This window comes from Oncorhynchus masou, chromosome 17 (assembly GCF_036934945.1).
Source record: "Oncorhynchus masou masou isolate Uvic2021 chromosome 17, UVic_Omas_1.1, whole genome shotgun sequence".
Taxonomy (NCBI): domain Eukaryota; kingdom Metazoa; phylum Chordata; class Actinopteri; order Salmoniformes; family Salmonidae; genus Oncorhynchus; species Oncorhynchus masou.
Genome location: NC_088228.1, coordinates 28,410,494 through 28,435,344, shown reverse-complemented (window position 1 = coordinate 28,435,344; position 24,851 = coordinate 28,410,494). Strand labels below are relative to the sequence as shown.

Here is a 24,851-nt window from a genome sequence, read left to right as displayed (position 1 = left end):
TTTTAACCAGGAAGGGCTCATTGAGATTTGAAATCTCTTTTTCCAGAGCGTCCTAGTGGCGAAGTAATTACAATTAAACACTGAAGTGATAGATGTGCAGAATATGAATGTGTAAGTAAAGATACTTGGGTGCAAAGGAACAAAGAAATAACAATATGGGGATGAGGTAGTTGGCTGGGGTATTTACAGATGGGCTATGTACAGGTGCAATGATCTGTGAACTTTTCTGACAGCTGATGCTTAAAGTTAGTGAGGGAGATATGAGTCTCCAGCTTCAGTGATTTTTGCAATTCGTTCCAGTCATTGGCAACAGAGAACTGAAAGGAAAGGCAGCCAAAGGATTTGGGGGTGACCGGTGAAATACAGTGCCTTGCGAAAGTATTCGGCCCCCTTGAACTTTGCGACCTTTTGCCACATTTCAGGCTTCAAACATAAAGATATAAAACTGTATTTTTTTGTGAAGAATCAACAACAAGTGGGACACAATCATGAAGTGGAACGACATTTATTGGATATTTCAAACTTTTTTAACAAATCAAAAACTGAAAAATTGGGCGTGCAAAATTATTCAGCCCCTTTACCTTCAGTGCAGCAAACTCTCTCCAGAAGTTCAGTGAGGATCTCTGAATGATCCAATGTTGACCTAAATGACTAATGATGATAAATGCAATCCACCTGTGTGTAATCAAGTCTCCGTATAAATGCACCTGCACTGTGATAGTCTCAGAGGTCCGTTAAAAGCGCAGAGAGCATCATGAAGAACAAGGAACACACCAGGCAGGTCCGAGATACTGTTGTGAAGAAGTTTAAAGCCGGATTTGGATTCAAAAAGATTTCCCAAGCTTTAAACATCCCAAGGAGCACTGTGCAAGCGATAATATTGAAATGGAAGGAGAATCAGACCACTTCAAATCTACCAACACCTGGCCGTCCCTCTAAACTTTCAGCTCATACAAGGAGAAGACTAATCAGAGATGCAGCCAAGAGGCCCATGATCACTCTGGATGAACTGCAGAGATCTACAGCTGAGGTGGGAGACTCTGTCCATAGGACAACAACAGTCGTATATTGCACAAATCTGGCCTTTATGGAAGAGTGACAAGAAGAAAGCCATTTCTTAAAGATATCCATAAAAGTGTTGTTCAAAGTTTGCCACAAGCCACCTGGGAGACACACCAAACATGTGGAAGAAGGTGCTCTGGTCAGATGAAACCAAAATTGAACTTTGTGGCAACAATGCAAAACGTTATGTTTGGCGTAAAAGCAACACAGCTCATCACCTTGAACACACCATCCCCACTGTCAAACATGGTGGTGGCAGCATCATGGTTTGGGCATGCTTTTCTTCAGCAGGGACAGGGAAGATGGTTCAAATTGATGCGAAGATGAATGGAGCCAAATACAGGACCATTCTGGAAGAAAACCTGATGGAGTCTGCAAAAGACCTGAGACTGGGACGGAGATTTGTCTTCCAACAAGACAATGATCCAAAACATAAAGCAAAATCTACAATGGAATGGTTAAAAAATAAACATATCCAGGTGTTAGAATGGCCAAGTCAAAGTCCAGACCTGAATCCAATCGAGAATCTGTGGAAAGAACTGAAAACTGCTGTTCACAAATGCTCTCCATCCAACCTCACTGAGCTCGAGCTGTTTTGCAAGGAGGAATGGGAAAAAATTTCAGTCTCTCGATGTGCAAAACTGATAGAGACATACCCCAAGCGACTTACAGCTGTAATCGCAGCAAAAGGTGGCGCTACAAAGTATTAACTTAAGGGGGCTGAATAATTTTGCACGCCCAATTATTCAGTTTTTGATTTGTTAAAAAAGTTTGAAATATCCAATAAATGTCGTTCCACTTCATGATTGTGTCCCACTTGTTGTTGATTCTTCACAAAAAATACAGTTTTATATCTTTATGTTTGAAGCCTGAAATGTGGCAAAAGGTTGCAAAGTTCAAGGGGGCCGAATACTTTCGCAAGGCACTGTATATCTGCTGGAGCGAGTGCTACGGGTGGGTAATGCTATGGTGACCAGTAAGCTGAGATAAGGCGGGGCTTTACCTAGCAAAGACTTATAGATGACCTGGAGCCAGTGGGTTTGGTAACGAATATGAAGCGAGGGCCAGCCAATGGAAAGCACACAGGTCGCATTGGTGGGTAGTATATGGGGCTTTGGTGACAAAACAGATGGCACTGTGATAGACTGCATCCAATTTGCTGAGTAGAGTGTTGGAGGCTATATTGTAAATGACATTGCTGAAGTCAAGGATCTGTAGGATAGTCAGTTTTACTAGGGTATGTTTGGAAGCAGGAGTGAAGGATGCTTTTTATTCAAAATAGGAAGCCAATTGTAGATTTCATTTTGGATTGGAGAAGCTTAATAACCTCTTGAAACTCCCCATCCCGGATCCGGGATTGTGACTAAGCCTCAGGCTCATTAGCATAACGCAACGTTAACGATTTCTGAAAATCGCAAATAAAATTAAAATAATGCGTTTGCTCTCAAGCTTAGCCTTTTCTTAACAACACTGTCATCTCAGATTTTCAAAATATGCTTTTGAACCATAGAAATTGACTAATTTGTGTAAGAGTATGCAAAGCTAGCATAGCATTTTGTGTAGCATGTAGCACGCAACATTTTCACAAAAGCCAGATAACCAAATAAATAAAATCATTTACCTTTGAAGAGCTTCTGATGTTTTCAATGAGGAGACTCCCAGCCACATACCAGATGCGCAGTGTTTCCTGAAAGCGTCTGTGTGTAGGAGAAATCGTTCCGTTTTCTACATTGCGCCTGGCTACCGAAACGAACCGAAAATGCAGTCACCTACAACGTGAAACTTTTTCCGGATTAACTACATAATATCGACCGAAACATGGCAAACGTTGTTTGGAATCAATCCTCAAGGTGTTTTTTCACATATCTCTTCATTGACATGCAGTTCGTGGAAGCTTGCGTTCCTCTCTGTGTCCCATGGAAAAATACTGGCAGGTGACTTTTGCGCACCAATTTCGGCGCAGGACACCGGGCGGACACGTGGTAAATGTGGTCTCTTATGGTCAATCTTCCAATGATCTGCCTACAAATACGTCACAATGCTGCAGACACCTTGGGGAAACGACAGAAAGGGCAGACTCATTCCTCTTGCGTTCACAGCCATATAAGGAGATCATGAAAGACAGAGCCTCAAAAATCCTTGTCATTTCCTGGATGCCATGTCATCTTGGTTTTGCCTGAAGCTCACGTTAAAGGGCACGCACAGAGAAGATATTTGTATTTCTGGACACGTCAGAGTGTTTTCTTTCGAACAGTAGCAATTATATGCATAGTCGAGCATCTTTTTGTGACAAAATATCTTGTTTAAAACGGGAACGTTTTTCTTCCAAAAATGAAATAGCGCCACCATAGGTGTAAGAGGTTAATGAGTCTGGAAGGAGAGTTTACAGTCTAACCAGACACCTATGTATTTGTAATTGTCCACATATTCGAAATCAGAACTGTCCAGAGTAGTGATGCTGGACGGGCATTTAAGAGCAGTTGGAGGCCACGGAAGGAGAGTTTTATGGCATTGAAGCTTGTCTGGGGGTTATTTAACACAGTGTTCAAAGACGGGCCAGAAGTATACAGAATGGTGTTGTCTGCATAGAGGTCACACTGAACTTTCTCTGAGAAGTAGTTGGTGAACCAGGCGAGGCAGTCATTTGAGAAACCAAGGCTGTTGAGTCTGCCAAAAAGAATGTGGTGATTGACAGAGTCAAAAGCCTTGGCCAGGTCGATGAAGACAGCTGCACAATGTTGTCTTTTATCGATGGTGGTTATGATATCATTTAGGACACTGAGCAAGGCTGAGGTGCACCCATGACCAGCACGGAAACCAGATTGCATAGCGGAGAAGGTACGGTGGGATTCAAAATGGTTGGTGATCTGTTTGTTAACTTGGCTTTTAAAGACCTTTGAAAGGCAGGGAAGGATATATATATAGGTTTGGCAGGGCTCTTGGTTGGCAGTAAAAGGGTCCAGGCCAATTGGCAAAATAGGTATTGTAGCCCAAGAAATTGGCTGATGGTCCTCTTCATCTAACATTTCGATATGCACTAGACAGCTAGCGGGCCACGGTTAGCAGGCTAGCGAATGGGCCTTCAGGGGACATCACGACGGAGGAGCCTGTTGAAACCCCTCGGGTGGATAACGTCAGTAGACCAGTTGTGATTTAATTGGCAGGGCTCTGTGTCGGCAGTAAAAGGGGTCCAGGCCAATTGGCAAAATATGTATTGTAGCCCAAGGAGTGTATGATGGACCTCTTAAGCTAGCCGGGAGATGGGCCTAGCACGAGGGTAGTTCCAGCTCACTGGTGCTTGCTTCGGGACAGAGACGTTAGCCATAGACGGATAGCAGATAGCTAGCTGCGATGACCCAGGTGAAAAAGTTCTGAGCTTGCGGTAGGAAACCGGAGATGTGGAGAAAACGCAGTCCGGTATGCTATGGGTTGAATCGCGCTGATGACCGCTAATAGTGGCTAACTGACTACTAACTAGTTAGCTGGCAAGATTCTGTTGGGGGTTCCGGTTCTAAAGTATAGAAAATAGCAGATCCATACCACATTGGGTGAGGCGGGTTGCAGAGGAGAGTATGTTGAAACTGAGGTTAAACATATAAAATAATACATACGAAATATATATGAAGGAAAAAATATATATATATACACTGGACACAACAAGACAAAGACGTCTGAACTGCTACGCCATCATGGACGTTGATCTCAAACACAGAGAGGAAGCATTCATATATAACATATCCCCATAGTCTAGTAAAGGCATAAAGGTAGCTGATCCTTGCCTCCTTCTGGCTCCTAAAATAAAATCCCAACTTCAGCTTAAATATTTTTGTAAGTTGTTGAATCTGCAATTTAAAGGAGAGGCCGTCATCAATTAAAATTCCAAGATATTTGTATGAGGTTACAGTTTCTCATTGCCCTGAAAGGTAGTATTAGGTGAAAGGTTCAGAGGTCTAAGAGGGGACCAAGTACAGAGCCCTGGGTCACACCCTTACAAACAGACAATTTAACAGACATGAGCCCATCAAATTGTTCTATCAAACAGATGCAACTGCAAGCTCCGAAAGACCTACCATCGACAATCTCTGCCTCGGTATAGCATAATCAACTGTATCAAAAGCCTTAAAGAGATCAATAAAAAGTGAGACACAATGCTGTTTTTTGTCAAGAGCTTCAGTGATATCATTTAAAACCTTAACGGCTGCTGTAATTGTGCTATGCTTCTTCCTGAAGCCCGATTGGTACATTGCTAAAATAGAGATAGTATATAAAAGCTATTTTATCTGTTCACTAACAAGGGTTTCAAGTATTTTCTCCAGGGGTGACAGCTTTGAGATTGTCTTATAATTATTTTTAAAAGTTGGATCTCCCCCTTTCAAAAGTGGTAGGACAAATGCTGATTTCCAGATCTTTGGAATTTCATTACATTCCAGGGTTAGATTGAACAGATATGTAAGTGGTTCAGCTATGAAATCAGCTGCCTGTTTTAAAAAGCAGGGATCAAGAAGTTCAGGACCTGCAGGCTTTCTGTGATCTAAGGATTTCAGGGCTCTATGTACCTCCTGCACTGAGAATGGCAAAAATCTAAAGTTTGACCAGCTCTCGCTGGTTCATCCACACAGGGTTGTACAGAGACAGAGGACACTGAATCCAACAGCCTACCAGATGATACAATGTGCTCATTGAAACAATTCAGCATTTCAGTTTTGTCATATACAGCAACAGAGTCCTTCAATACACATGACGGTAATTCGTTAACATTACTGTTTCCAGACATAGACTTATTAGCCTTCCAAAACCTTCTAGGGTCATTCAGGTTATCAGTAGTTGTGACAGACATACAATATTCAGACTTGGCCTTCCTGAGAAAAGAAGAACTGCCTAAAAAGAAGCAAATCAGCATCAGAACATGATTTCCTTGCTTTAGCCCAGGCTAGATTACGTTTATGAATAACAAAAGACAGCTCAGAAGAATACCATGTATTATCCCACCCTTTAACTCTGAACCTGCGGAATGGGGAATGTTTGTTTACTATATATGAGCTTTGAGGGCACTATGGTGTTGAACACTGAGCTGTAGTCAATGAATAGCATTCTCACATAGGTTTTCCTTTGGTCCATGTGGGAAAGGGCAGTGTGGAGTGCAATAGAGATTGCATCATCTGTGGATCTGTTGGGGCGGTATGCAAATTGGAGTGGGCCTAGTGCTTCTGGGATAATAGCGTTGATGTGAGCCATGACCAGCCTTTTAAAGCACTTCATGGCTACAGACGTGAGTGCTATGGGTTGGTAGTCACTTAGGCATGGTACCTTAGTGTTCTTGGGCATAGGGACTATGGTGGTTTGCTTAAAACATTTTGGTATTACAGACTCGGCCATGGAGAAGTTGAAAATGTCTTCACTTGGTCAGCGCATGCTCGCAGTACATGTCCTGGTTGGGGTATGTACGTACGTTCACTATGCACTTATTGATGAAGCCAATGACTGATGTGGTGTATCAATGCCTTCTCAGGAATCCTGGAACATATTCCAGTCTGTGCTAGCAAAACAGTCCTGTAGCTTAGCATCTGCTTCATCTGACCAGTTTTTTATTGATAAAGTCATTGGTGCTTCCTGTTTTAATTTTTGCTTGTAAGCAGGAATCAGGAGAATAGAATTATGGTCAGATTTTCAAAATGGAGGGCGAGGGAGAGCTTTTTACACCATTTTAATCAGAAGAATCTCCTCAAAAGGTAATTATGTAAGTCAGGGCAGTATGCTCGGTTGTCATCGATCACTTGACCAGAAATAGTCCGAAGTTTTAATTTTTTCCCTACTATACCATCGAGGTGCGGATGTTTAGTTTATTTATTTATTTATTTAGAACAGATTGTAGTGGTAAAATAAAAAGGGATACATTTTTGGTGCCATTTATGGGAAGTGGAATTCTAAGCATCAGCAGTCAGAAGAGGATCTGCAAAGGTTTTTTTCAATTCATTTGCTATGGCCTCACGCTAGTGTTCCAGCTCAGCCAACGTTCTTTAGCCGTTTTTCAGCCTCGGGTGAATTTTGACTCATTCTATTGTCCAGCCTACTGTTGTCAATAGTTGTCTCAATAACATTCTATTAAAATGGATACTTGCATAATGGAGTCTTTCGTTAAGACATGTAGCTAGCTAGCGCAACAATGAACCATAATCTCAACTCATGATGTTACTACTCTACATAAATCTGCAGGTAGCTAACTAACCAGGTTCAATGTTAGCTAGCTAACATAAGGCTATAAATAGCCAAACAAATGGCTTAATAATAATAAGATCATACACGTAATGTTAGCTAGCCAGCCAGCCAGCTAACGTTAGCTAGCTAGCTAAGAGTACACTTTAATAACTTGAAATTTAAAAATGTGAAACCTGTAATATCTGGAAATGTAGCTAGCTAGAATATCTTACCCGTATACACCATGGTTGAACGCTTCTCCCTGTCACAGATGCCATGGTTGCCCATGGTTTGCAGACGTAATCCAGAGATTTGTGTTTTATCCATCTCCTTAGCTATCATACTCTAATTCCACTGATTTCTAAACTCGGTCCTCCAGAAAGTGGTGAGCAACACTTATGCAGTACTACTAAGCAATATATTTGTTTATAAATCTGCGTTAGACAAGATTACCTACACATACTAACTAGCTCAAATAGACAGAAGGGTGGTCTATGGCAGACCAATCCGAACTCATCTCTCAGCATGTCCAGCACACTCATTATCTCAGCCAAACATTGGTAGCGGGAAGGTTGCTGTCTTTTCTTTGGCTAAACCAACTAGGCTTGTAATTTAACAATTTTATTCGTATTTACAGATGGCATACATGTTTGTTATTAAGGCACATGAAAGTTCACAAGCTCCAGAAGGCATTTCTGCCAAAATATGCATTTCGATAAAAATAAAAAAAGATTACATTCAAATGGCTCTCGTGTGAAGTAGTGACCCGCGACATATGCCTAGTTTCCTGAAACGGGTCACATATTTGGTAGACAGTGGAAACGCCAACCGGATGCTTCACAGTTATACATCCTGGTGAAATATCTGTCTCATTGGTCTGTCTGTGACTGTAGTAAGAATCTCCAGGTAGCTAAAGCTAACCAACTATGTTCAACATTAGCTAGCTAGTTAACATTAAGCTATAACTAGCAATGCAAATGGATTTCTGAGATACAAATAATATTACTATACAGATCATACACGTAACATTAGGTAGCGAGCCAGTAAGCTAATGTTTGCTAGCTAGCAAAAAATAAGCTTTAACTTGCAATGAAAAGTTTGAAAAGTAAAATACCTGAAAAATGTAGCTAGACAACTTATCGTATACATGGATGAACGCTTCACTCCAGACTGGAACCACTTTAACTAACTAAGACATCCTGTGTCTTTTCCATTTTATTTGTAGCTAGCTACAGCTTATTTGGCTTGTTGTGTCATGTCACTCTGGTTCACACTGACCGTGTGCAGAAAGTAGTCCATCACAACTTTTTCCCACAGATCTTGTCTATAGTGCCTGCTAAATTCAGGGCAACAATGTTGTTGAGAACAGTAGCAACCCTTTTGCAGTTCTCCATGGCCAATATTATCTATTTCAAAAAGGCCGCCGTAGCATGGATTATCAACACATACTGAGCAGCTTATGTTATGTACAGTAGCGTGCTTCATGGCAGATCAATCCGAACTCATCTCTCGGCATATCTCAGCCAATCATGGCTATCGGAAGGTTCCTGTCTTTTTTTCGTGGCTAAACCAACTAGGCTCGTAATTTAACCATTTTATTTTGTATTTACAGATGGCATACAAGTTTGTTATTAAGGCACATGAAAGTTCATATGCTCCAAAATGCATTTCTGCAACAAAAAGCATTTTGATATAAAAAAAAAATGTTTTTCCTTAAAATGCCTCTCCTGTGAAGTAGTGACGTTCAACATATGCCTAGCTTCTGGAAATGGGTCACGTTAAGCCTCTTCTCCCTTTCTCCTGAGGGCTACTCCACTTCCTGTGCACCTGTGACTGGTGCTTCCTGCTTCTGTCAGTCGCCCTCTGCTTCACATTGGTCCTCGTCCCCTCAAACCGCATCCTATACACTGTTACAATCTCACATGCAGACACATACATGCACGCCCGCACACACACACATACACACAAACATACACAAACACATGCATCCCTCTCTCGTTGAAAGCAAGTGTTAGCAAGAGAGAAAATGTAGAAGGAGACAAAGAAAGAGAGCGAGATGGGGAGAGAGAGACAGGGGCAGGCTACCTCCGCCCACTACACCACTACCACAGGTCAGGGGTGTTGTGGGTTTCCTACAGATGTCACCGGAAAACACACTATCTCTTGTGATAAGCCTACACACCACACACTTTGTAGCTATAATGTATCAAGGATCAAGTGGGAACCAATGCTAGGGCCTAAAACCAATCACTTCAATTATCTACAGCTACCTTGAGCAGGTTTTGCAAAATCAACCAATCAATCAAACACATTCACCTAGACACTGGCATCCAGATGTGATATTGAAACAAAACTATTACAACAGATCAAATCAAAAATACCTCATCAGTTTTTCATATTTTTTAAAAAATAAAAAAATAAATGATGATTAGAAACATAATTGTAAGGCTGTACAAACTAGGGTAGATACTTTCATCTTTGATCATCTTTGCCTCAAACTGTTGACACTGATGATGGAGGCACAGTCCAATCTTACATTGAAATCACAGTGAGGCATTTTAGTCCAAGACCTGAGTATACCATATACATTACAGTAGTTAAGCTCATTGGTCTATCTACATGCATGTCCATGGCTCCTGAGGCATGTATGTATGTGTTACTCCTGCATGTGTTGGAGGGTCCTCTGGTAGTCTCCTGGAGCTGGAGGGGAGCTCTCTGTGTGTCCCTGGAGCTCGTAGTCCCTAAGGTAGTGACTGCTGTTCTGCTGGGTGATGTACAACAGTTCCCTGGCAAACATTGGCTCCACCTGCAACACATACAGAGGTCACACTATGAATGATGAATGACAATGAATAAAGATGGCTCACATTTACCAAATCTCTCCCTACCTCTCCCTCTAGTTTCTGCAAATCTGTAAGGTGTAAGCAATATGCACTGCACTGTTTATATCAATCCGGACCCTGCAGATCTACAAACATTGATGAGTTGGGGGGAGGGAGCGATTTGGAACCGGTTGATAGAGTCCTTTCTTTCACATCATGACTAACAAGGCTAGGCAGGCTATAGAGATGTAAATTTAGTTTAAACCTTTCTCATGTTGAACTGTTATTGAAATGCATTAAAACAGTGGAAGTATGTAGTGTACTGTACCTGTGCTGTGATCATCTTGGTCTGGCGTTGGGGATCTGGGTACTCGTCACCGAAACACAGCACCACCTGGTGCCTGGGCATGGGACGGCCATGTTGGGCATACCCCTGCAGCTCTGGAATGAGGGAGAGAGTGTACAATGAGTTTCTCACTTTATTTCACCCCAAATCATCAGTTTGCCCTCTAACAGCTGAAAACAGCTTTTTGCTCATGAAGGACGCACCTTCAGCTGAAGAATTGGGTATTGTGATACAGTAGCACTGCAAGGAATATGCTATGCTGAGAGAATAAGGTTCACAGAATCAGAAAGAGGAGGTAGTGAAACATTTTTCCAGTCATTTGTAAGGAAGTCCTTGGGTGTGAAAAATGAGTGATAAACCTGAAAACTGGGGGTGTTTCATGGAGAGACACCACGGATAGGCCGCCGCTAAGAACGTGACAAGTCTCTTACCCACTGATACCACAGTATGGAGAGGGACTTTACATTCTACAGTACGTCTCCTCCGATCATCTTCATCATCATCATCACCCCCATTATTATCATCATAATCAGCGTCATCATAAGCATCACAATCAAAATACTGTTTCTCACCAGTGAGGAACTGCTGAGTGTCAAACAGCTTGCAGGTCTGTTCTTTCTCCAGTTTGTTGGGTTTGTCCGTGTACGGGGCCAGCGGGCCCTCCCAGTACACTCGGCTCTGGCAAAGCCGCTTGGCATAGAGCCCATCTGACGCCATCCACAGGAGCACGCCCCTCTCCAGGACGTTGGGTAGCTTCTCCGACCCCCTCCTCTGTGACTCGGGGTAAGGGGACGGGAACAGCACCACTTCTGCACCGCTGTACAGCTTGTCCCCAGGGCAGGGGGAGGACGGAGAGGAAGACGAGGAAGAGGAGGAGGAAGACGAGGTGATCTGGCAGCCTTCAGGACCAGAGGTGGTTACCTTCTTGACCAAAGCCTCACGGTAGAACAGGGACACATGCAGTCGGAAGTCTGGAGGAGAGAGGGGGGAGGTTGTTAGAGAATAAACAAGTGAGTAGAAGTATTCCAAATAAAACAAGACGGACAGCTATCTGAAAACAAATGTATAAACAGTGTATGTAGAAAGAAAGTGACTGTGGGAAGTTAGCAAACGACTGAACTTTATGACTTTCATAATCAGGCTACTTTAACTGTAGTTACCCATCTAAAACATCAACAGTATACTCATAGAATACACTTAATATGAGAACAAACAACTAACCTTATTAAAACCCAGATTAGGGAAGTAATTGTCCTATAAATAGCTTCTAGTTTCTAGTGGTTGGTAACAAGAAATAACAATTCAGTACACTCCACTACATCTTACTCCTCCTGCCCTTTGTGTCCAGCTGTCATTGCACTGTTCGGTGGTGTAGCAGTAGCAGCAGCTTCAGCAGCAGCAGCAGTAGTACCTAAGTAATGTAGTAGTAATAGAATACATTTGTCTTTACCAGAAAGGGTGGCCATGTTGTGGTCCATTGTAAATGCTGTGGGGTGGGACTCTGAGGAGGAGTATGAATAGAAGGAGCCAGTGAACTGATAACCTGGGAGGAAAAGATGAAAGGAGTATTGTTGTTAACCGATGAATAAGTGTTTACAGAGTATATTTCATCGCGGATAATGCACTACACCTTGTTGTCATGATTTTATCTCAGGAGGAACCTGACGAGAGCATGTCAAATAAAGCCCTCAATATTTTGTAGAAGTGGCAGCCACCAAAGCCTTCAGTGTCAACCAAAAGCTTTTTTTACAACATGTGTGTTTGTCATACAATGACCTTAGCCTATACAATAGTGCACTGTCTTTTATATATATATATATATATATATATATATATATATATATATATATATATATACCAGTCAAACGTTTGGACACACATACACATTCAAATATATGTTATATTTGAGATTCTTCAAAGTAGCCACCCGGTGCCTTGATAACGGTTTTGCACACTCTTGGCATTCTCTCAACCAGCTTCATGAAGTAGTCAGTCACCTGGAATGCATTTCAATTAACAGGTGTGCCTTCTTACAAGATCATTTGTGGAATCTCCTTCCTTTCCTTCTTTCCTTCCTTAATGCGATTGAGCCAATCAGATGTGTTGTGACAAGGTAGGGGTGGTATACAGAATATAGCCCTATTTGGTAAAAGACCAAGTCCATATTTTGGCAAGAACAGCTCAAATAAGGAAAGAGAAACAACAGTCCATTGTTACTTTAAGACAGGAAGGTCAGTCAATCATGAACATTTCAAGAACTTTGAACGTTTTTTGCAGTCTCAAAAACCATCAAGCGCTATGATGAAACTGGCTCTCATGAGGACCGCCACAGGAAAGGAAGACCCCGAGTTACCTCTGCTGCAGAGGATACGTTCATTAGAGTTACCAGGCTCAGAAATTGCAGCCCAAATAAATGCTTCACAGAGTTCAAGTAACAACATCAACTGTTCAGAGGAGACTGCGTGAATCAGGCCTCCATGGTTGAATTGCTGCAAAGAAACCACGACAAAAGGACACCAATAAAAAGAAGAGACTTGCTTGGGCCAAGAAACATGAGCAATGGACATTAGACCGATGTAAATCTGCCCTTTGGTCTGATGAGTCCAAATTTGAGATGTTTGGTTACAACCACCGTGTCTTTGTGAGAAGCAGAGTAGGTGAACGGATGATCTCCACATGTGTGGTTCTCGCCGTGACGCATGGAGGAAGAGGTGTGATGGTGTGGAGGTGCTTTGCTGGTGACAATGTCTGTGATTTATTTCGAATTCAAGGCACACTTAACCAGCATGGCTACCACAGCATTCGGCAGCGATATGCCCTATCTTCTGGTTTGCGCTTAGTGGGACTATCATTTGTTTTTCAACAAGACAATGACCCAACACACCTCCAGCCTGTGTAAGAGCTAAATGACCAAGAAGGAGAGTGATGGAGTACTGCATCAAATGACCTGGCCTACACAATCACCCAACCTCAACCCAATTGAGATGAGAGCTTTTGAGACTTTTTCAGACCCCTTTTTCCACATTTTGTGACGTATTCTAAAGGATTAAATTAACTATTTCCTCATCAATCTACGGACAATAACCGATAATAACAGAGCGAAAAGAGGTTTTCAGTAAAGTTTGCAAATAAAAAACAGAAATAGCTTATTTACATAAGTATTCAGACTCTTTTCTATGAGATTCGAAAATGAACTCAGGTGCATCCTGTTTCCATTGATCATTCTTGAGATGTTTCTACAACTTTATTGGGGTCCACCTGTGGTAATTCAATTGATTGGACATGATTTGGAAAGGCACACACCTGTCTATGTACTGTCCAACAGTTGACAGTGCATGACAGAGCAAAAACCAAGCCATGAGTTCGAAGGAATTGTCCATAGATCTCAGAGACAGGATTGTGTCGAGGCACAGATCTGGGGAAGGGTACCAACACATTTCTGCAGCATTGAAGGTCCCCAAGAACACACTAACCATCATTCCATCATTCTTAAATGGAAGACATTTGGAACCACCAAGATTCTTCCTAGAGCTGGCCACCCGGCCAAACTGAGCAATCGGAAGAGAAGGGCCTTGGTCAGGGAGGTGACCAAGAACCTGATGGTCACTCTGACAGAGCTCCAGAGTTCCTCTGTGATGGGAGAAACTTCCAGAAGGACAACCATCCCTGCAGCCCTCCACCCATCAGGCCTTTATGGTAGACTGTCCAGAAAGAATCCAATCCTCAGTAAAAGGCACATGACAACCTGCTTGGAGTTTGCCAGAAAACACCTAAGGGACTCTCAGACCATGAGAAACAAGATTATCTGGTCTGATGAAACCAAGATTGAACTCTTTGGCCTGAATTTTCAAGCATCACGTCTGGAGGAAACCTGTTACCATCCCTATGGTGAAGCATGGTGGTGGCAGCATCATGCTGTGGGGATGTTCTTCAGCAGCAAGAACTGGGAGACTAGTCAGGATTGAGGGAAAGATGAACAGAGCACAGTACAGAGAGATCCTTGATGAAAACCTGCTCCAGAGTGCTCAGGACTCAGGAGTGCTCAGGGGCAGAAAGACAGATTTGTACCTTGTCAGCTTGGGGATTCAATCCAGCAAGGCCAGGGGGGGTGTGGTATATGGCCAATATCCCACGGCTAAGGGCTGTTCTGATGCACGACGCAATGCGGAGCGCCTGGATACAGCCCTTAGCCTTGGAATATTGGCCACATCCCACAGACCCCCAAGGTGCATTATTGCTATTATAAACTGGTTTCCAAAGTAATTAGAGCATTAACAAGAAATGTTTTGTCATGCCCGTGGTCAGCCAATCAGCATTCAGGGCTTGAAACACCTAGTTTATAAATATATGTACACAGTACACTGAAAAAAGTATATAAAATGCAGCATTAAAGTGTTTGTCCCATGTTTCATGTGCTGAAATAAAAGATCCCAGAAATGTTCTGTATGCAAAAATTTGCTTACATCCCTGTTAGTGAGGATTCATCCTTTGCGAAGATAATCCATTCACCTGACAGGTGTAGCATATCAAGAAGCTGATTAAACAGCATGATCATTATACAGGTGCACCTTGAGCTGGGGACAATGAAAGGCCACTCTAACTAATATGGACAGTTTTGTCACACAACAAAAAGCCACAGATGTTTCAAGTTTTGAGGAAGCGTACAATTGTCATGCTGACTGCAGGAAGGCCCACCAGAGCTCTTGCCAGAAAATGTAATGTTTTAGATAATTTGGCAGTACGTCCAACCAGTCTCACAACCGCAAACCCTGTGTAATCATGCCAGCCCAGGATCTCTACATCCGGATTCTTCAAATGCCCTATGGTGGCAGTGGGGTTATGATATGGGCAGGAATAAACTATGGACAACAAACACAATTTCATTTTATCGATGGCAATTTTAATGCACAGAGATACCGTGACGAGATCTTGAGGCCATTGTTGTGCCATTCATCTGCAGCCATCACTTCATGTTTCAGTATGATAATGCACGGCCCCAAGTCGCATGGATCTGAACACATTTCCTGGAAGCTGAAAATGTCCCAGTTCTTCCATGGCCTGCATACACACCAGGCATGACACCCACTGAGCTTGTTTGGGATGCTCTGGGCTGGATCGACATGTACGACAGCGTATTTCTCTTCTCGCCAATATAAAGCTACTTCGCACTGCCATTGAAAAGGAGTGAGAAAACATTCCACAGGCCACAATCAACAGCCTGCTCAAATCTATACGAAGGAGATGTGTGGCGCTGCATGAGGCAAATGGTGGTCACCCCAGATACTGACAGGTTTTCTGATCCACCACCCTACCTTGTTTTAAGGTATCTGTGACCAACAGATGTATATCTGTTTTCCCAGTCATGTGAAATCCATAGATTAGGGTTTAATGAATTTATTTCAATTGACTGATTTACTTATATGAACTGGAACTCAGTAAAATCGTTGACGTTTTTCCTTGTTGCGTTTATATGAAGGTTAAATGAATAAATACAAATAAATATACTGTGTATTCTTCTCTCCATTATCTGTTCTTTCCTATAATCAGTGCCCAACCCATAACCATGGCCATGCTATGCCATGTCTCACCGTTATCTGTGTGTGGCCCGGTGTGCCACAGTCGGCTGAGTGGCGATGGGTAGTGGCACTGGCTATACTGCAGCTCAACGTGGGGTGGCTGGTGGTGCTGAGGCTGAGGTTGCTGCTGGTGGTCCTGTGTGTGGCTGTACTCCTTCCACTCCTTCCTCTCCTGGGGAACTATGTAGCTGCCAGACACCTTGGGACAAGCCAGGGGGAGAGGAGACAGCTGTTAGTCAGATAGCGGTGGGTTCCTGATCCACACACAGCAGGAAGAGAGAGCTGTGAAGAACTTTGAAGATCTGAAGACCTTTGAAGGTACATGTTGCAGGGGTAAACAAATGACGTTACCTGGCTGTGTAGAGTTGGGTACAGAGAGTGCATGGGGTAGTTGCTCTCTGAGCTCATATGTAACGTTGTCTCTGCCATCTTGATCCCTACATAACGGAAATGTAACACTAGACATCACACATAGGACTCTCTATATTCCAATCTACAATGCACAATGCAAAATGATGTGGAGGTCCCTCAGAAATGTGTGTAATCCTCAATAAAAAACATGTCACTATAGTCAACATTATTAGAGCTGTTTCAACAGAGCTCACATGCTATTCAGCCCCTTCAAACAGTTGAACACAACAACTATACAAGCTTGCGATAACAACTTTTGATTCAAGTGAACCCACAGGTTGCAGGTTTGGTCTCTAAGAGTCACTCCTGAGACTTCCATATGAGAGTAACAAAGAGGTCTTCTGTCTTGCCTTCAGCCTTCGTTATGCAAGGTTAAGTGTGTATGTTGTGCATTCTGCACGGGTAAACCGAAGCCCTCTAAAAAAAGCTCAGAGGCCTTTTTGGTCGATGCATCGGCTTCCTCTCGGCTTCCTGCCTCATTAGACGATGGTGGCAAAATGAAACATTGCTGGCTGTATGTGTGTCTGCTCGGGTATGTTAAGAGTTAGACAGTGTTTTCATTACCTTTGACATATGAAATCTGTGACATCACCTGCCAGTAGCCTATATAAATTAATTATGGTACAGTAGACATTTCTTACAGTAGATTACACTTGTGACATGGACTTTGGAAATACAGCAATTAGATGAACAAAACTTGCCTCTCTTAGCTCCCTCTGGTATGATTCTGTAGACTTTGTAAGGGTCTGATATATCAAGTTGGCTTCTCTCCACCAGCTCGTCAAAGTCATTACTTTTGTTAAGAGCACATCGCAGTCTAGTCTTCCACGTGGGGGGGTCTGGTTTGTCCACTCCTTCCCTGTGTTTCCCTTTGAACAATGCCCAAGCCTGCAATAATCAACAGCATAATAAATTGACTTGATTTATACTTTCTCTCTGCATTCAATTTAAATGTATCTGGCAATAAGTAAGGCATTAGTAGGCCTGCATCAAAATCAACATGCATTGGTCTTTGTCTTGAACAAATATCCATTGCCTTGAACAAAGATGATCACTTGTTATACTGTACAAAAAAACAACAACAGGTAGTCTATAGAAAATAATGTAAATTACACCTGCCCAAGTAGACTGGGTCTGGCGAGTGAATTGAGTGACTGAATATGATTGAGTTAGCAATACTTCATGGGGTACCTGCACACTATATTCAATATTCACCCGTTGTATATAGTAACTAAAAAGTAGAAGAAAAAAACTGTACAGAAGTGAGTGTGTGGGTCCAAACGCACCTTGAAGAGTGCAGCATCCTCGTCTCGATTGTAGTCCTGTTTGCCCGCATGTTTCCACGGGATCCTGAAAATGCTTTTCTCGCCATTCTCCCAAACCAGTCCTGGATAGCTACTGCTGTTAATCTGATCGATCAGCCACTGTCTAAGTTTCCCGTTGCCGCAGCTCACTGACAGACCGCTGTCCCCCTCTAAGTTCATCTCTGTCAAAAAGCACATGCAATAGACGGATGGGCATGTGCGTTGCAATAAGGTAGGTAATGTGCGTTGCAATAAGTCCGTTATCATGCAATGCAAAACAATGAAGGTTAATGTTATCAGGGAAGTCACATGTTATAAAATAAAAAAATGCCATGCTTTCATGAAATTAAGTTATAATATCACAACGTATTTGATAGTATATATTTGTTGATTAAATATGCACTAAAACATTTATTATGATTTATTTTTGAATTGCATGAAATAAAGCACATACAAAATAGGTAGGCCTTAATTTAAGAATGAAACCCTTCTGGATGTCTTGGGTTATTTTGATTCAAAAGACAATGGAATTCATATTTTGTAGGCTCATAAGTAAAATCAGTAAAAACAGTGTTATAATCACATGCATAAAATAAATAACATAATAGTCTTTAAGTGCATCAACATCACTGCATCAACTTCAGAACGTACCCCTCCCTTATGTTTCCTATAGCCTACTGTGAGTGAGAATAAACTCCTTACCTCTAACCATGTGAGCTTCTCTGACAAGTGATGAAATCGATTTCACTGACACTGTTCTCAAGTGAGAGCATCGGGTGCCCTATTCATATAGTCAGTCACATCTTGATGTGTCAGTGCCGCGACTGGGAGGAGCTGCAGTTCTCTGAAGCTTATCTAGAACAACCTACAGTCGGTGGATGGGGAATCCCTCTCGAGTGGCAAACACAGGAAGCAAACGTCACCATGGAATGGAACAATTACCTGTGTCAATATCAAAAAAGAAACTCCCTAAAATCGTAATTATGTCAATAGATTCCATTACCATTATATGTTTATGCTTTAAATACTGTTATATAAAGTCCTAAAATAGAATTGTTCTTGTGCTGTTGTTTTCATAATGTAGTTATATGGCAATTAAAATGTACTCAATCCTCCTGCAACTTAATTACAGTAGCCTATGACATTGATGAAAATATGGGAAATTTTAGTGGAGTGTCTTTTCATTTCATTCACAAATACAATATAGCCTCAATTTGTTTTACTGTGGTTATACTGCTGCCCTCCAGTGGTTGTGTCAGGCACATAACCTTTAATATCAACTGGGTCTAATTCATAGGCTGTATGCTATATCTATTGGAGAAGGGCTACATTATATGTAGGTGCGTGGGTAGGTAGGCAACAGACACATTCAAATGCTTCCCTTTTCAGAGCCAGTGGCACTCATGCCCAGCTCTCTGTATCCCTCCAATGCTGACAGAGGGGGCTGAAAATGTTGTTTTTACTGCTGTCATACAAGGCTTCCTTTGCATTAACACACAAACAGGAAATAGACCCAGAAACAGAGGTAAACAGAGCAGAGAATGTCTGTCTGTCATCACATTGTATCTGACAGCATAGCAGACCTACCGGTAGTTAATAACCATTTCATCTCAGTCATAATTTCATCTTTAATCCTTTTATTAATGCACAAAAAGCTGACGTGGCTTCAAGTAGGAACAAACGACATGACAACAATATCATACATTCGAGATTTAGAAAAACAAGTACAAATACTGAAAGTGCCATATATAACTAAACATTGTACATAAATTAGGGCTAATAAAACCAGTGGTATTAGCCATAATAAAACATCAATAAACATTCTCAAAATGGTGCATCCATCGACCCATCCTCCCCCAGTCTTCTCCAGTAGAGGGACAACAGAGAGAGAGACTGGTCTAACAGCGTACTGACAGAGAAAGAACCCCCCACCCACCCTCTAGGGTCCAGAGTGGTATCATCCCACAGTGTAAGCCTTCAGACCTGGATAAGGGATCTCAGGTACCCTGCAATCCTGGAGGGGTGGACGGCTCAACATTCACCTCCACCCCCACCCCATTGGGTTTGAAACTCTTGGCCAACAGGATGCGAATGTCATCCTCGTCGTTGAAGGGCCTCTCTTTGTATAATTGCCAAAGCCACTCCCTGAACTGCAGAGACATACAACAAAATACAGTATGTCAATATTATTGTCTATTGAGGCAGGTGTATTCTCTTTAAGTAACTACAGCATAGTCTGACTCCTCGCTCTGAAGGCTTTAATGCTTAAAGGCCCAGTGCAGTCAAAAATGGGAATGTTCCTGTGTTTTTTATTCCACATTATGAGGCTGGAATAATACTGTGAAATTGTGAAAATGATGATAATGCCCTTTTAGTGTAAGAGCGGTTTGAAAAGACCGCCTGAATTTTCAGCCTATTTTGGTGGGATGGAGTTTTGATGACATCACCAGGCAGTAAATGAGTTAATAGACAAATAAGAAAGAGTGTTTGAAACATGGCCAGATTACCAAACGGACACCCGGACTGCATGTGATAGCAAAATGTGTAGAATTGCTTCTCTTGTTATTTTTTGACCATTTTAATTGAAAACAATCACAGTAAGGTACTTAACTGTTACCCGGAAACAACTTGTTACCCGCAAATGATTTGATATTGAGATAAAAACGGCTGCATTGGAAGTTTAACACATTCCTTTTTAATGATAAGTCACTTTTTATAGAACTTCCATTTTCCTCCAAGAATGACATTTTCCCATCTATCCTTCCTCTATCCCCCTCTGTATTGACCTGGTCAGCGTGATTGGTCTCAAACTCCTGGAGCTGGCGCTGGAAGCCCAGGTTGGGCCCAGCACAGGGCCGAGCCACCCTCACAGCAGCCAGAGCCTCCTGCCAGCCCAGCCCTGTCACCGTCATGATGTAGGCCACCACCAGGGTGACACTCCGAGAGACACCCGCCAGACTCCATGGAGAGAGGGATGGATGGTGAAGGAGAGATGGATAGAAGTGGGTATGGCCATGATAGAGATAAAAGGACATCAGCAGAAGGCCATATTAAAAGACAATACATTGAATTGGAAGTCAAACAAAGGAGGGTATGCTGTGGAGGCAACATTAGAGATTGAATATCAAGGAAGGTTTTCCTCTGTATTTCTCAGAAGACCCTCAACCTCACCAGATATACCTCAGTTTAACAAACACCATCCATTCAAATCAAGATTGTTGTTTGGGGAAGTTCAAGAATAGCATTCTGCGTTATCTATCTGTCTTCTGCTTAACCATCGTCACACATGGGTTCACTTGTGAGCACTCAGTTAAACCCAGAGATACAGTAGCAGTTGGACAAATAAAGTTGTTTTGTATTTGATAAAGTTTCTCACCAGTGGACCAGACAACCCTCTCCTTTGAGACGTGACTCGTGAATGAACATGATGCTCTGTTTAAAGTGCATTCTCCTGAGAATGACACAAATACAGGTTATGTAAGGTCATAAGCAGGTCATAAAAAAGTTACAAACCAGTTGCCATTCCCATAATGGTAACACAATTGTATCAGTTGTGGAAAAGAAAGCACATAGGACAAGTAACACTTAAGTCGCCAAAAAACATGCCCCCTCCCTAGTCATAAAAACTGGTGTGATGAGTGGTTAAGGGTGTGCGAGCGGTGAGGTATGCGTGATGAGAGGGCCATAGGGGTGAGGATGGGTGTGTTCTACTAGGCTCTAGGACCATCCATCTATCCTCCTGACAGGACCAGGATGAGAAACTGTTGTCTGTCTCCATCTCTGGTTAGTCAGGGCCAGTTTCATATTTCGCCTGCAGGTTTCACACCGCGCTGGAGCAGAGGAGTGGGGGTAACAGGGGTTAATGACAGCGACATCTGTGTGTGTGTGTGTGTGTGTGTGTGTGTGTGTGTGTGTGTGTGTGTGTGTGTGTGTGTGTGTGTGTGTGCGTGCGTTATAAAAATAGAGGCACAGTGCAGATGGACGAGGCAACACTGCAGTACAGAACCATAGACTTCCTGTTCCTTCCTGCATATCAGAGGACCAGACCTCCTGCATTCTACGCACTTAACCAGAGTAAATGTGTGTGTGCGTGTGTGTGTGTGTGTTTCAGCATTATCTGTCCACCTATCTATGTATGTATGTATAATATATGTTGGTATGAGTGCTCAGTACATCTCTGTATATGTTTGTGTCTTAATCTTAATCTTCTCAATAAGAAATAAGAAGCTGAATCACCTTGTCATCTAGTAATTTATTCAGTGCTTTGATTCACAGCTAAATGGTGAGAATGTGAAGCACATCATTTTCATACCAATAGAACATGAACTAGAGACGCCCACACAGAGTGTATCTGCCTGATAGAATGGATATGAATGGTCTACCTCGCTTCAGTCCTGTGCTGTTCTGTTCTGTACCTGGTAGCCTTGAGCACTGTGTGGTGCTGTGTATTTGGGTACTTACAGGTTTTGTGTGGGCAGGTCTGCTGCTGAGATGCACAGATAAGTCATCCCCTGCAGGACAACGGCCAACTGTTAAACGGTCTAACACAATCACAATCTAATAGGCAAAGTCGGACAACAGCATCGTTGGAAACACCACTCACTACACACTATTACATCCATGCTGAATCCTCAGTCTTACAAGTGTTTCTGCAAACAGCAAGAACCATTATGTAAGCTTACACACAAGGGCCTTGCCTGTAGGCTGTGTTTGTGAAGGTGTGATTGCAGCTGTAGTGAGGAATTGATGGAAGGGGACAGACCTTGCTAGTTGCTAGAGGGAGTATCGAGCCAGAGCACCGGGTCAGAAACTCAAATGAAACTCCTCTCTGCCTCATCCCCCCGCCTACACTCTCCCACAGAGCTCATACAGGCTCCAACAGATGATTTCTATTGAAGTCATGGGAACCTGGTTGGTTTGGGATGGGGCACAGTCTAATGCTACACGCTGAGCCCTACTCTCATACTGCAGTCCGGAATTACCTGACAGACAGGTCCAGGGGCAAACACGCACCATACTCTTCCCCATGACTGTCATACGTGCAATTCATTTCCTTAAACAAACTGTGCGCGCATATTTCGATGGTATAAACATGATTGATATGTTTGACATCCATCTAAATTGGATTTTTTTCGAAACTGGATTGTAAGCGTGCATGATACGGGATAAGCGTGCATGAACGTGTGTAAATGTATGCGTTGGCTATCATTACATCATGTGTACATTCATTCATATAATAGCCTCATGCGTAAAACATTTCTGAGGTGGTATTTAGCTTTGTTCTAGTAAATGGCGCCCTGGGAAGTGTTTTCTTACCGGCAGGATAGGGGCTGCACTGTCATGGATGGAGAGGATGTGTGTGATGTTGTTCCTCGTTAACTGTTCCCTGTCCCTCGCATCTGTGAGAGAGGAAAAAAAGGAATCGAATGACAAACTAGAAATATTCGTTAGAATCTTGAAATATTCGTAGAATGTTCTCAAAATGAATGTGCCACTGAAATGTACTGGAAGGGGAAAACAGTGACAGAGGACGCTTGTCTTGTCCTTAGCTCAAGCCTTTGACCAGTAGAGTGGGGGGAAGAAACACATACCTTTGAAGTTTCCCAAGTACAAGTCAGGCAGGACCTATGGGAAGGTAAGCATAGAATATTAATGTGTGACCTCTTGTTTACATTCATTCACTGGTGTACATAAACCTAACATAATTACAACACGCATTAAAATCATTACCCAAATAGCTAGGCTAGGTAACCATATTACTAGTCAAAATACAAGCCCCCTGGCTTATTCTACCATTACTGACAGCAAAGAAGAAACTCAAAGATATAGCCTGTGTACTCAAGGAAAGACAATGTGGAGGTGCAGGGACGGTATATTTAGTTTGACACCGAATACCAGAGGAGAGTGAGCTCAGACAAATGATACGTGTCACTCTGACTTCGCACAAAATAATGGTGATAATAAGAAATGTTAATGGGGATATGTGTGTGTGTGTGTGTGTGTGTGTGTGTGTGTGTGTGTGTGTGTGTGTGTGTGTGTGTGTGTGTGTGTGTGTGTGTGCGCGTGCGCGTGCGCGTGCGTGTGTGTGTGTGTGCGTGGTAAAAGTCTTTATCTCTCATCCCGCAGCTGGAATAACACTGATGAGGGTTGCAGAAATATTTTCCAATTGAAATGAGTTGATGACGCCTGTTGTGTACAACAAGTACCAAGCCAACATTTGAAAAGGTCAATCGCTAAAGTATTTATGACATGTAGCCTACAGTATGTGATAACACACAGCAATGCATTACACCCAGAACAAGTAATATCACCAAACCATGTGGTTTGTTTTCGATGGAATTTGTCCACTGTGTAGCCAAGGAGTTGGAATATAAAAGCACAACGCCTACAGACCGGGTGTGTGTGAAAGCTGCTTTGAAAGACACCTAGATTAATTCAAGTGTACAGTGTACAGTACGTAGAGCAGCAAAGTGACAATCTTATGGCATAAAGTGGAAATGATATTACGCAAATGTATACCTGATTCAATATAATACATTAGGCGTAATGTGTTTTTACTGCATCAATAGTACGCACACATTAATCACAGCTGACTACGCGTTCTTGATTGATATCGTATAATTAATTGAAACCTGCGGTCAACCGAGTATATATGAGCGCATGCACATAGGCTATATTTCAACAAATAACATACCTTATTGAGCCCATTACCCATTGAAATCAAATACGTCTGTAAAACCAACGAATGGAAGGAAAATTACGTAAAATGTTGTTGCACTCTTGTCTCGAGAAGTAGTCCTCCAAAGGCTTTCCCAAAAGCTCCCCAAATTGCGAGCGAGGACCTCACACAGTCCGCAACAGCGTGGTGGTGCCAAATAGTGATGCGTCTTTCACGAACGAACGTTTCTAAAAGCCGGCTATTGTAGGTGAACGTTGGAAGCTGGCTCGCATATCAGAAGAGCCGAATCTATTTCTAAAAATATATATTTAAAAAAATATGAATATTCAAAATATTTAAATGAATAGAATTAACTAACTCAAAGATCGAAAAAAAAATAATAATAATATAGGCCTAAATACTCATGCGCACACACATACTTTCTGACTGTCTGCTCAGACTAACAGCCTCACCTGT

The 24,851-nt window shown here is 42.4% G+C and overlaps 2 protein-coding genes across 3 annotated transcripts; both read right to left on the bottom strand.

The window, feature by feature from the left end:
- Positions 1–7,869: 7,869 nt before the first annotated feature.
- LOC135558802 (interferon regulatory factor 4-like) lies at positions 7,870–18,528 on the bottom strand. Of its 2 annotated transcripts, XM_064992940.1 has the most exons (9): positions 18,419–18,528; positions 17,699–17,898; positions 17,114–17,300; positions 16,353–16,438; positions 16,014–16,200; positions 11,876–11,968; positions 10,998–11,396; positions 10,408–10,520; positions 7,870–10,063 (listed from the first exon to the last, which is right to left on the bottom strand). In XM_064992940.1, exons 1-9 carry the CDS (start codon positions 18,426–18,428, stop codon positions 9,914–9,916), a joined length of 1,425 nt encoding a protein of 474 aa, XP_064849012.1. In that variant the 5' UTR covers positions 18,429–18,528; the 3' UTR covers positions 7,870–9,913. The 2 variants fall into 2 exon arrangements, with proteins under 2 accessions (XP_064849012.1, XP_064849011.1); XM_064992939.1 differs by lacking the exon at positions 18,419–18,528 and having other exon boundaries at positions 17,699–17,914.
- Positions 18,529–19,336: 808 nt separating this feature from the next.
- On the bottom strand, positions 19,337–24,851 carry LOC135558800 (dual specificity protein phosphatase 22-B-like). The gene is made up of 7 exons (XM_064992938.1): positions 24,411–24,851; positions 23,308–23,341; positions 23,033–23,115; positions 22,178–22,227; positions 21,093–21,167; positions 20,503–20,674; positions 19,337–19,866 (listed from the first exon to the last, which is right to left on the bottom strand). The coding sequence occupies exons 1-7, from the start codon at positions 24,429–24,431 to the stop codon at positions 19,714–19,716; spliced, it is 588 nt and encodes a 195-aa protein (XP_064849010.1). The 5' UTR covers positions 24,432–24,851; the 3' UTR covers positions 19,337–19,713.

Coding starts and splice junctions, on each gene's coding strand:
- LOC135558802 (XM_064992939.1), bottom strand. CDS start 17,914: ATGTGCTTTTTGACAGAGATGAACTTAGAGGGGGACAGCGGTCTGTCA. Junction 11,969..16,013: donor CGGGCCACACACAGATAACG/GTGAGACATGGC, acceptor TTTTCCTCCCAG/GTTATCAGTTCACTGGCTCC. Junction 10,064..10,407: donor CCAAGATGATCACAGCACAG/GTACAGTACACT, acceptor TATGTGTTGCAG/GTGGAGCCAATGTTTGCCAG.
- LOC135558800 (XM_064992938.1), bottom strand. CDS start 24,431: ATGGGTAATGGGCTCAATAAG. Junction 22,228..23,032: donor GTGCAGCCCCTATCCTGCCG/GTAAGAAAACAC, acceptor GTTGTCCTGCAG/GGGATGACTTATCTGTGCAT. Junction 20,675..21,092: donor GAGGGTTGTCTGGTCCACTG/GTGAGAAACTTT, acceptor CTCTCCATGGAG/TCTGGCGGGTGTCTCTCGGA.